At 39.1% G+C, this 12,333-nt stretch overlaps 1 protein-coding gene across 17 annotated transcripts in view; it reads right to left on the bottom strand.

Moving 5' to 3' along the window:
• The window catches only part of RBMS3 (RNA binding motif single stranded interacting protein 3), a 700,779-nt gene that overhangs the window by 66,635 nt on the left and 621,811 nt on the right, over positions 1-12,333 (bottom strand). For all 17 annotated transcript variants that reach the window (XM_035549747.2, XM_035549752.2, XM_035549750.2 and 14 more), the window contains 2 exons: positions 8,560-8,656; positions 5,839-5,889 (listed from right to left, as the gene is read on the bottom strand). In XM_035549747.2, coding sequence (XP_035405640.1) covers positions 5,839-5,889; positions 8,560-8,656 — 148 coding nt within the window. The remainder of the gene's footprint in view (positions 1-5,838; positions 5,890-8,559; positions 8,657-12,333) is intronic.

Raw genomic sequence — 12,333 nt, 5'->3', positions numbered from 1 at the left:
CTTTTCCAAATATCTTTTCCATTTACATTTATAGATTTGTATTAAATATACATATTTTTTTCCAGTAATGTCCTTTAAAATATTTTAGACTGATGGTTTATCCATTTAGTGTTCATATTATTCATAGAATACTTGAAGGAAGATAAAATTTTACTAGAACTCTTATGACTTTTTAAGGTAAAACAGCAATGCACGAGTTCCTAAAATGCAACGGCTTGTCTGCTGGAAACACTTGTGGTTCTCCTGTACATGTTTTCTAAGTGAATCCATATGTGGTGTGTTTTTCTACCATCATAAAACCACCCGATTTCACTAGGGGGCTCTAGCAGAGTGTCAAAAGGGGTTGGAAATCTAACTTGGATAAAGCTTTTTCTGCCATTCATATTAATTCATTTTAATTTCTACAACAGCAGAACAAATGACTGCAGCAATACTTCAATATGATTCCAGAAGAGCTGAATAACCAGACATACGAGCCTCTACACTTGACCACAGTGTGTGACTTGGGTGAATTGTTTACACTTAGTTCCTTTTACAGAGCTGTGAGCTTGGGTTACAGGCATTGCTTTTCTGTCCTCTGCAGGCAGATGCCTGAGTACCTACCTTCCTTAACACCACAGCACCTGGCACTGGAGAGAGTCGGTGAGTGAGTGCTCAGCTGAGTTTGAAATTACCATTTAGTAGCAGAGACAACTTCTATATAAGGCCGGTGCTGGGCAAGAGGCAGGCAGAAATGACCTCATGTGAGCCTGCCTGTCCCAAAGGAACATTGCCAATTACTGTCTTGATTATCAGAGTTATAGAATTGGCAGTCCTTGATTTTCTGCCTCGGGAAACACTGGAATTAAAATTGTTCAGCAGAACTTTGGCACTGGTATTTGATTAGTTATTTCAACCTCTAAACTCTTTAGCCTTAAAAGTTCAAGTAAGTTCATGTTCAAAGGATCTCTTAAAAATACACAGCTAAAAGTTAAAAGAATAGCTGGAGATTCCAATTTCCAAGGATTATTTCCTGTTTACTTTTCATGCCATCTAGCTGAACTCTCACATTTCATCTTGGATGCAGGACTCAGCTGTCTACAGAGGACATACTTTGTTCCCTTACACTTGTACACCAAAATGCAAGATGGACTCCTGGCTCGATTTGCTAAAAAGGTAGAGCAACAAGCGCGAGGTAAAGAAAGCAGCCTTGGGAGAGGGACACCAAAAGGAGCACAAGGAACTTCTTTGTTCAAGAGCATAGGAATCAAAACACTGAAACTGCTCTGGTATTTTGGGTACTATCCAAAACAACAGAGTCGCTAGTGAGAAAATGAAAACCGATATATTTCAGTTGGACAGTTTGTACTTTTTATGCTACATTCATGCACAACAATCAAAAGGCAAGATTCTGGAGTCGTTACTCAGCCTAGCTTCTCACTAAAGCAGGGGTTTTACGCTGCTTATGAAATAAGGAACGTTTTTGTTGGTGCTTTTAAAAACAGACAGACTACATTCAGCCATGGGCTAGAGGAAGGAAGACAGGAAAAAAAAAAAAAAAAGGACGTTTGTTAAGCCATTGACCTTTCTAAAAGGGCCGTAAGGCCTTGAGAAATGTCCAGAAGAGACGTTCTCCCAAATGCACTTTTATCAATAGTATGTTTTTCCATATGCTGCTCTGCTTGCACTTTTCATGATCCCACTGGCATATTCTTTCTCCAACTACTATGCAGAAACTGTTGAAGACTGACAAGAACATATGGGGGCATAGTTCTACTGGAAAATGAAAGAGGATAAGTGTAAAACCAGTACGCAGTATTAGGGAAGAGCATTTCTGTTGGTTCACAAAAAAAAAAAAAAAAACGCCTCTAGAGAGCAAGAGTACACATGATTTGAAATAAAGATTTGAATCAAAAAAGTTTTACACAAATGTCACTGTTAATAAAGATGAAGATTATCTATACATGAATTGAGTTTAAACAACATGTTTTTCAAAGTTTTCGCTGAACCATAAGATGGCCTTCGGGGACTGTAGGAAGAACACACTAATACGGCAAATACTATAAATCCCCAGAATAACTCTTATCCCATTTATGTTTTGATTCTGTCATCGCTATCCATCTACCCTTATCCTAAGGCAGTAATGAAATACAAGACTTCTTTCAAGTAGGGATGAGTTCACACTGTACTTTGAAAGCCATAGTTAACTAAACGGAGCCCAGACTGTTATCAGTGGATTAAATGTTATGCCATTATGAGTCCAACTCCACATAGCCATAACTCTTTTGCAGCTCGTCTTCTATTAAAGCTAGCAAGAGGGAGCATGGCACATGGAAAAGCAACAAAACTGGCAAAAGTGAGTCATTCTTATTTGGACACAGGGAAGTCAATATGGTTATAAAGTGGTTAAGGCTCCATTGACAAAGGATGTATTTTCAAAACTGAGTCACACATGAGCCTAAAGGTAAATTTTTCATTGTGTTCACGTGATTATGGAATTCTGATTTCTAAAACCCTGAAGGTTGTGCAAGCACAAAGATGTGGGAGGCGTGACCCTTCTGTTCCAGCATAATACTAGTTATTCTGAAACAGCAATGCTACTTCAATGTATTTGTTACTAATCTTACATGTCTCTTAGTAAAAAGCTAGCTAAATCATGGAAAACAAAAAACTCATCTTTTTAAATTGCAGCTGCTCTTTGGCATTAAGCTAGTATATCAAGGTTAAAAGTTACAGGGAAAATCATGAGTAAATTATCCTATATTTTCAGAGTCCTTGACTGCCACATCTGACCCGGGAAAATTTTTCCCAGTATTTCTGACCATTTTTTTTTCATAGAATGTCATTTTGGTTGTTGTCTGTTTTTAAGAAGATCACAAAAGTAAGACAAATGAGGCTGGAGAAGGGAAAGCAATATCTGCACATATTTTCCAGGTAATATATATGTTGTTGCTATCTATTAGGGCCAGAAGTTTATCAGGTCATAGCTGAAAAGCTACAGAAGAAATCAGAAATATAATCTTTTACCATAGTGTTGTTTTTTGAATTCACCAAGTAAATGAATACAGAATGCACACATCAGGAAGATGTGACTGAAACTGATATATGAAGGGAAATAAATGAGCAACATCTCTGGCAGGCCACCCAATTGTGGGGGGATATCCGTGAGGGAGGAGCAAGGTGTTTAAATGACAGTGGACACAGAGGTGACAAACGTGCAGAGACAGGCGGCCAGAGGAAAGGCAGGCAGAGGCAGGGTTGCGATGCTGTGCAGCACAGCTCTTTCCTCCTGTTGGCAAGCTTGCCAGCCCAGGAGCAAGCTGTCCTGTCTGTGCATGGCACTCTGAATGAAAAACCTTCTTTGTCTCCTCTGCAGCATGGGCCTGACTTTTTCTGTCACGAGGGACACTATGTGGTGTTAAATTATACATACGTATCAAGTAGGAGCTTCCTTCTGAAATGAAAAACTAATCATCCAGTAACATAATTTAGTGGATATTTATAATCAAAATGAAAAACTAACTGTCGGCATTTGTGCAATCCATACTGTGCTTTCTGTAAGAGTTCATCTTTATTCAGAAAGAATAACGCAGGCTTAACAACATGTTCTGGCTCCTGGGGCAAGGGGAATGTAATATTTATCTGCACTGGTTTCCAGTGGGACATCATGCACCGCAATCAATCATCACATAAAATACTGTGAAGTAAAGTGGTAGCAATTCAGATAATAATATGGCAAACTAAGTTATGAGAAGAAACAAAAAACTAACCAAATTAGAAATTTCCCAGTTTCATCAATTCATTGGGTCTTACATTCTGACAACTTTGTCATAATCTTTTCTTCATACTTTTTTAAGCTATGGAGCTGTCTAGAGTAGAGTCTATAGTTAGGCATGAAACTAAAGTAAACTTGGAATAGACACACTTTCTTCATTTCCTTTCAAAAGAAGATAGTCTGTTGTGTAGTAATTCTCTGACAATTTTTCAGACATTTCTAATAAAGAATTCAGATCTGAATGAAATCTCAGGAATAGTAGTTCTGCCTTTCTGCTTTTATACTTCTCCAGTACTTAAGCCCTCATGTCCATTTATTTAAGAACATAATCTTGGGAAACAGAATGGAAGAAAGTTTCCGTGAAAAGACTGGAATAGCTACAGCCAATACATGGAGGTAACCCATAATGTCAGTGACACCAAAACTGAAGAGTTAAACTTCTTATCCACTCTCCCTCTGCTTTTCCAAATAAAAGCACATATCCTTTCACTGATACAACTCTCTGACTGGCAATGAACACAAATTTAACTCGGCACGTTGAGGACGCCACTCAGTATAAAAACTGTTTTTCTCTTCACAGCCCTTTAGGAAGGGGCAAATACATCCAATTACCACACCAAAATACTCACTGCTTCTAGTACAGAACATAAATGCTTTGCTGAACATGGTCAAACAATATTCAAAGATATATTTAAACAAAAACTGGAATTGGTAAAGTGCTTAGGTTCTTCCTGTTAGAAAGGGAATATTTCTGCAAGGATCAGAGATCCTTTGGCTTCCACAGGTCTGATGACACATTATATCCACACTTCTAAGATTTCTTGTGGTTTGCAATTAAATCCAAATATTAGAATACAGAATTGATTGTTTGATACATCTTGGTCTCCCTACAAGGAGCACAGCAGTAGCTTTACTCCACTGAGATGGAAACTTCCACCAGGGTCTGCAGAGAGGTGCAGCACCACAGTGGTGGTTATTGGGCTTCCTGGAGACGGTCAGTCACACACTACAGTTATTGCCTGGTTAGAGAAAACTGAAAAACTTCAGATGGATGTGGAAGAGGAGTTCAAAGTGGGATGAGAATCCTGAGCTACTAAACAGATGTACGTAGTGTAATTATATCTATGCTTTTGTATAGCTAACTCCCACCAGAAAATAATAGATGTTAATCTATTATGAGGTCAAAATATTTGAACGCAAATGAACATAATGAACATCCTAACTAACACTTAATGAGCAATCCTAAACAATACACCTTCATTTTAGTTTTACCAACCTCATATAAATCAATGTATCAGTGCTTAGGTGGAATATACATTTGAATTTTGATTAATGGCACTGTTGAGTGGATCCATGCCTGAGAAACTAATCAAATGTAGGAAACAAAATGAAAACAATCTGTAGGCAGTGGGGTTCAGTATGTTCTTTCCTTCTAGTGTATCACTAATATTAGGGAAAGTTCATCAAAACTCTTCTCTGAGGTAAACAAAAAATCACCTACACTGGTTCTAACAAATGGTGCTAAGAGTTTAATGCTGCTTTAAGCAGTAGTTATAAATTGATGAAAGATGAAAATTTACTCAGAAATAAAGGAAAGAAAAAAGAGTTGACTGGTCAAATCATAAAGCAGATTCAGATTTGGCAGAGATTCTGTAAGACAGCTGTGCTTCACCCTTTTCCAGTACTTGAAATGCATTACTGAGGATCCTTTAAAGTATATACAACTACAAAGGACTTTTTTGATGGATAAGCATATAAGGGAGGGCTAACGTGTTGATCCTGACAATTCAAAGTATGCAGGAATGTAGCTGTCTTGCAGTCCTTGAAGCAAAACTTCAGAAACTATACTTTAGAGATAGTTATTTTCTTATAATCAATGCAATTAGATAATATATCACCCATTCCCCCCTTTTCACTAAATCAAATCATGTTCCTTAAAGAAGCAGAATCTTTACAGCAGAGGGCTCTTGTCAAAGGGAGCAGCTGGCTGCTCTTACATGACCTAGGACTTTAATGTGGCTGACAAGCAGAGCGAGGCTACAGTGTAAGTACTTTTATCTGGATATTAGCACATATCCACTTACAGTTGGTTGCATAACATATGGCGGATGAGGCATCCATGAAGTACTCTGGACCTGCATATCAAATACTTTCAATTAGCACAGAAAAGTTTAAAACAGAACTCCAATGATTTACATGAAAATATTATTTTTATTGCAACTACAGAGCTCATTTTGGTAAAAGACTTAAGGTATGTAACTCCATGCAAAAATCATTTATGCTTCATAAAGTTATTGACATTGGAAAAAGCTTTTAAATTTCATTTGATAATGTTCCACCAAAGTCAGAAGTCTGAGAGATTGCACCACCAATATGATGCACAGTTTTATCTCTTAAAGTAGTCTTCAATATTCCATGTTGTCCTACTTTTTCATTTGTATTGTTTGCTTTCATCCATCAATATAATCATGAATATGTCATCCAACTGACAGTGCAGCAGACATAAAATGTTCAAAGTTTATTTTTGAAGTACCCACATAAACTTTCAAAGGTATAACATTTTCAGAGATCCCAGAATGATTTATCAGTAAGTTTTCAGTAAGAATTGCAGATCTAATTCAGAGTTTTTGAAGCTTACTGTGATTGAAAGCTTCCATTGCAAAGCTGGCTTAAGATGTCCCTGTCCCCAGAAGCAGCTCTTACCTTTGGATCATGGGGTCCATGCTCACCTGAAATCTATGCCTCACTGAAGTCTTTCTTTATTGTTTTGCCTTACTACTGACATGTAACAGATTTCATGGATATATCAGTTCTACTGACAATTAAATGTTTACAAAGTTCTTGTGCATTTGTGGTGCCATCTCTGAGCTGTAACTGCCTCTTCTGCTAAGTGTGGACAGCCCACCTGCTAGCATTACTTGGAACTAACCCCAATAACCGTGTATCCTGGTTTTCTTTTGCATCAGTCTGGGCAACACAACAAACAGAAAGTACACAAAAATATACCTGTGCTACAGCCATCAGTGGGCATCTCACTGGCTATCCCCAAGCTCACAGAGATGGGTGTATGGCATCTCAGACTGAGCATGAACAAGGATGAGCAGGAGAAAGCCACAGGGTCCCCATTCTCCAGATACGAAAGTCAAAGAAAATGACAAGAATCCTTTATCTTTGAAGATCAAGTTTAAAACATATTAAGTGTACAGCATTACCTGTAGATAATAAAATACCACCTCAAAACAAAACAAAACAAAACAAAACAAACAATCTTAACATTAAGAACAGCCCACCACACAGCTTTGCAAATTTGGGTAGCTTTTCTCACATAGGACTCAGGACTGGAAGAGTACTGATGGACTGAAAAAAATGGGATATAAGTATAGACTGGGGGATGAGAGGCTGGAGAGCAGCCCCACAGAAAGTGATTTGGGCGTTCTGGTCAACAGCAAGTTGAATATGAGTCAACAGTGCGCCCTGTCAGCAAAAAAGGCCAACCATACCCTGGGGTGTGTCAGGCATGGAATTGATAGCTGGCCCACGGAAATGATTGTTCTGCTCTTACCTGTGCTGGTGCAGCCTCACCTTGAGTACTATGTGCCGTTTTGGGCACTACAATGTAAGAAGGACACAAAACTACTAGAGAGTGTCCAAAGGAGGGCAACAAAGGTGGTGAAAGGTCTGGAGGGCAAGACGTGTGAGGAATCGCCTTGGTTTGTTCAGCCCAGAGCAGAGCAGGCTGAGGGGAGGCCTCATGGTGGCCTGCAGCTCCCTCACGAGGGGAGCGGAGGGGCAGGCGCTGAGCTCTGCTCTCTGGGGACAGCGACAGGACACGAGGGGACGGCATGGAGCTGGGACAGGGGAGGGTCAGGCTGGGAGTTAGGAAAAGGTTCTGCACCCACAGGGTGGTCGGGCACTGGGACAGACCCCCCAGGGAAGTGGTCATGGCACAAAGCCTGCTGGAGTTTGAGAAGCATTTGGAGAATGCTCTCAGACACATGGTCTGATTTTTGGGTGGTCCTGTGTGGAGCCAGGAGTTGGACTCAATGATCCTTGTGGGTCCCTTCCAACTTGGGATATTCTGTGACTCTATGATTCTAACTGAAATGGGAAAATGTATGGCCAGTGATCAGCTTCATATATGTTCCCAGAGAATAGCTAATAATAAAACTATACAACCCGGTTTTGACTTCCATCTCAGAAAGCCAGAACATGGCAATAATTTCCCAGTACAGATCTGTGAGGGATATGTTGAAAAGAGAAATTCTGAAAGACAAAATGTGTGGGAGACTAAAGAAGGATATGAGGAGAGTTATCCTAAAATATCTTGCTTTGTCAGGGATTATTGGATAAAAATGAGTGCTGTTAAAGGATGCTGTTACTGGAACAAATACAGCTGAGGTCAGAAGGTCAAAATACGATGTAGTCAACATAAATTATAAAAAAAAAAAAAAAGCATTTGAAAAAATTTGGCTCATGAAGGGGAGCCAAAATGACAAAACATTTCAATAAGAATGACAAGCATCTGCTGTTGTCAACTGGAAATGAAGCAAAATGCTGTTTACTAGAGAAGCTGATGGAAATAAGAAAAAATTACAGTGGCTTTCATTGTTAGTTTTAAGAATGCAGGAAACACTCAAAACCCTAAACCAAATGATACCTGAATACTACTAAAAAGCCTTTTGTTTAAAGTGTGACTCAAGAGCACAAGCACTTACACAGTTTTCTGTGGTATCCACTCTGCCTTCATCCACATCCAAAACATAATTAACTGGGAAACATAGTAGACAAGCACAAATCTGACGTACCTGATATGTAGAGACAGGGGAAGCAGCAATGAATGGTGTGATTGATGTCTGTGGAATCATGCGGTTTGTTGGAATACTGTACGGTGAGGAATAAAATCTGCAAACAAAGAACAAAAGCGAGATTTTTGAACCTTTTGACTGCTAGGCTCTGACTGACTAATTCCCTGCCTCCCAGGCAAGGACAAAAAGAGTCTACACAGGTAATTATGTCCATCTATTTCCAAAACCACAATAAAGACAATGTGATGGCTCCACGGAGTAGATCTTGAAAATGGAAAGGAGGAGGAATATTTACACAAAGCATATTTTTTTCACTTCAACTAGCACAAATATAGAACTTCACAACACAAGAGGTAATTATCTGAAATGCAAAGACAGCTGATTTTCCAGAGTGCTATCTAGTGAAAGGAAATTTCTTACACGATATTGAAGACAATGATAACTGATTTCATTTTTACATGCAGTACTGTTTTCTTTTAATATCTTAATGCTTCAGTGCTGAGAATAACACATTCCATGTATATGCCTGATTTATTTTATTAAGGGATGGTTACAGAAACTCTGGCTGAAATTTTCATATTCATCTAGATAGAGAGCTAAAAACCTACCTTCTGGTGAAATTTATCAAAAATTATGAGTATAAATGCCCCAGGCAGCACTGAAAATCTCAGATTTAGTTGGTTTTATTTCCACTGTTGCATGCTATAAACAAAAGTTTCACTATCTCTTGCTTGATGATAATAAATGTTATATTCATTCTATTTCCCTGTGGGTAAATGATTATTGATAAAATTATCACTTGGAAAATATCATTTCTGGTGTATTGTGTAAGTACTTAATATCTGTGTGCTCATAAAGATTTTTGTATTTTCCCTTTTTTTTCAGTTTTAACTGTAAACCAAAAAAAAAAAGTGCTTTTTTGACTCCTCAAGAGGGAGAGAAACCATACTTCTGTGCAACATTCTCTGGTCTTATACAAATCCCATGCAGATACAGCACGCACCAACCTTACAAGTACCAGAAGATTTTGCACATATGCTCTCTGTAACAGTGAAGTGGATTACACTCCCTGCCTTTTTATGTTCTTTCTCCCCGCACCGAGGCAATCAACAGTAGCTTTCTATGAGAGCCATGCAACAACAAAAAAATCATTACTGGTGTTTAAACAAGTGCTCTATTTCCTGATCACCCTGGCATCCCAGATTTAGTACTAATCATTCTAGTTCAGACTGGATGCATTCATTCTGCATGCAGGCTCAAATAATCACCAAGTTCATCCAACCAATAGGCTTGGGAAAACAGGCTGCCATCTCTGAAGGTTTGGTGGAAACATTTGAAGTTAGAAGGGGAGAGGGAGACAGAGAAGCAATCATTTGTTCTCTCTATTCCAAGTAAGATTTTAAAATGCCAAAAGCAGCAGGTGGCGTCTGAGTGATTTTTTGTTTAATAGAAATATATTGCTATTTTAGGAACATTTATCTGCCCTTACAATGCTCGCACAGAGACTATTTTAAAACTGTGCCTTTGCCCAGTTTTGTGTATATTCTATTATGAGAACTTAGAAACATTTATATCCCTCTGCTTGTATCAAATACACCCTATTACGTTCAAACAAATTTGGTGGGGGAGGGATTTTTGCAGTGCTAGCCAAGTTCATCTATGGCATTAGGATGATGTGCATGTTTTCTAAGTCCTGTTACAGGGGTGTTCTTCCCAGATGAGGGTTAACCAAAAGTCACTTTGGCTATGATGTTGCTAAGCGGATGAACTAAGAAACACTCTGTGCCGCAAATGAAAATGTTCAGCAGAAGACTGACAGAATTTACTCTGTAGGTTAAATGTATAATAGAATACATATAAACCTCTTGAACCAGAGGACAGTGTAAAAGCAAAACTCTTTAGAGAAAACAACACATTTTTCTTCAGTCTTTTCTAATTCCATCCATCAGCCTGGCACTGATGCTCAGCTCACACCGTGCATGAACCACCAAAGACAAAGAGTGGGTGCAGGGGACAAAAACCTTTGCATTCAAAAGTAATACTGACTCTTTGGAATAAACTCTTCAATAAATCCAAGTAAATACTACCAAATTTACAGAAAATGTGTGCTAAGCCAAGAACTTGACAGACAGCTAACTATTTAATTTTCAGCTTAGAGATGCAGTTATCTGAATAGTACATAAGTTTGTAGAATATACACTCTGGTAATGTGAAAAATACAACCCTTCCAACACCCCTGCCAATACCATTTATCTGTCGCAGTTTGGAATGCTCTCAAATAGGCATCAAATAAAACATACTATCAGGACACTCAGCTTTATTGTGAAAACGTATTCACCACAGCATCAAAGAAGAGAAAGGAATAAAATTTGACACAGCAAATGACAATGTGAGAAAATCCGGTTCATATATTTTAATTTAAATAATAATAAATCAAGTTTAACATTTCAAGTCACTGTGACAGGCTATAGGTCAAACATTTTGCAATCATGAATCCTTTATATGTGGAGACAAAGGTTTTTCCTCCTGTCACAGTATCATTGATGCCGGAAGGGATGTAAGAAAAGGATTTGGATATTCCCTAAAGGAATTCAACAGAGCAAGAAATGAACAAGTATCTTCTGGAGCCCTCTCTGCCACACGTGAAGTACAGTGGTATGGTGTGGATAGGTTCAAGCAAGGTATCCCCCACCTACAGGATGCTCAACCTGCCACAGAGATGCAACCACACATGGCCCCAGCAAGGCTGGCTCACAAAGAGGGTTCAACATGGTCTCACCCCTGGGACACGGCGGCGTCTCCCTATATTTTCTTTACATACAAACAGGCTAATTGTCCTGCTATGCAATTGGCATGAGTGACATACTGGAGACCTCAAAAAAGACCAAAGGAGCAAAAATGCAAGAGTACCCTGCTCTGGTATAAACACTACAGCACCCCAACAAGATGTGCAGCTGCTGACCTTACTATATTTGATTTTATCCTTCCAGCACTTGGGATTGCATCAGCAATCCTTTAGGCTCAGGAAGAAGTGACATGAGGTGGCAGAGGGATGTTGTAAAAAGTCCAAGAGAATGTAAGTTTCTCAGTCATTGGAACATGCACATCAGAACGAGGAGTGGAAGGAGATACGGATTATACTAGCTGTGACTCATTTTAGATATGCCGTTCAATTATGGCCCAATGTTTTCTTGCACTGAAATGTATGGTATCTGGTACTGACTGTACTTTGAGAGCTGTAGGCCTTATGGTAGTTGACCTGTGAGCTCTAAGGAGAGTTCTCTAAAAGGCTCAGATGCATTTTCTGCAACTGTAGTTTGCATCCTTTTATTGGCCCATACAGCTTTTTTTGCAGGTGTAAGCCAGCGTCCCTGCTCCTCAACTGCAATTCTATTGCTAGAAGCAAAAGCCTAGAAAGGCAGGTGGGAGGGAAGAGGCAAAATGGACACTGCACTTGCATTTAAAATAGTCCTTTTCGGCACACCTGGATTCTATAAGCACAGGAAAAATTGATTACTAGGAGGCAAAAAGATGTTCCTGGACAGTCATGAGGAGGGGTTTACAAAGGGCTCAAAAGAAAATATTTTTATGAGATGTTAGAAGAACCACATTCCCAGTATATCATCAGGCACACATAGGCAATGCTTTAGGAACAGTCTGTTGCTTAACAGACAAAGCACACATTCCCCTCCTACATCAACCCTCCCTCTGCATTTGGGGACTGCATTATCTGGAGCGTCTGGTCGCTATTTCCCTGCCAAAAAATAGAAAAAA

The sequence above is a fragment of the Cygnus atratus genome, chromosome 2 (genome assembly GCF_013377495.2).
Source record: "Cygnus atratus isolate AKBS03 ecotype Queensland, Australia chromosome 2, CAtr_DNAZoo_HiC_assembly, whole genome shotgun sequence".
NCBI classification, from domain to species: Eukaryota; Metazoa; Chordata; class Aves; order Anseriformes; family Anatidae; genus Cygnus; species Cygnus atratus.
The sequence above is the reverse complement of the archived record's forward strand: the minus strand, read 5'-3'. Positions and strand labels throughout refer to the sequence as shown.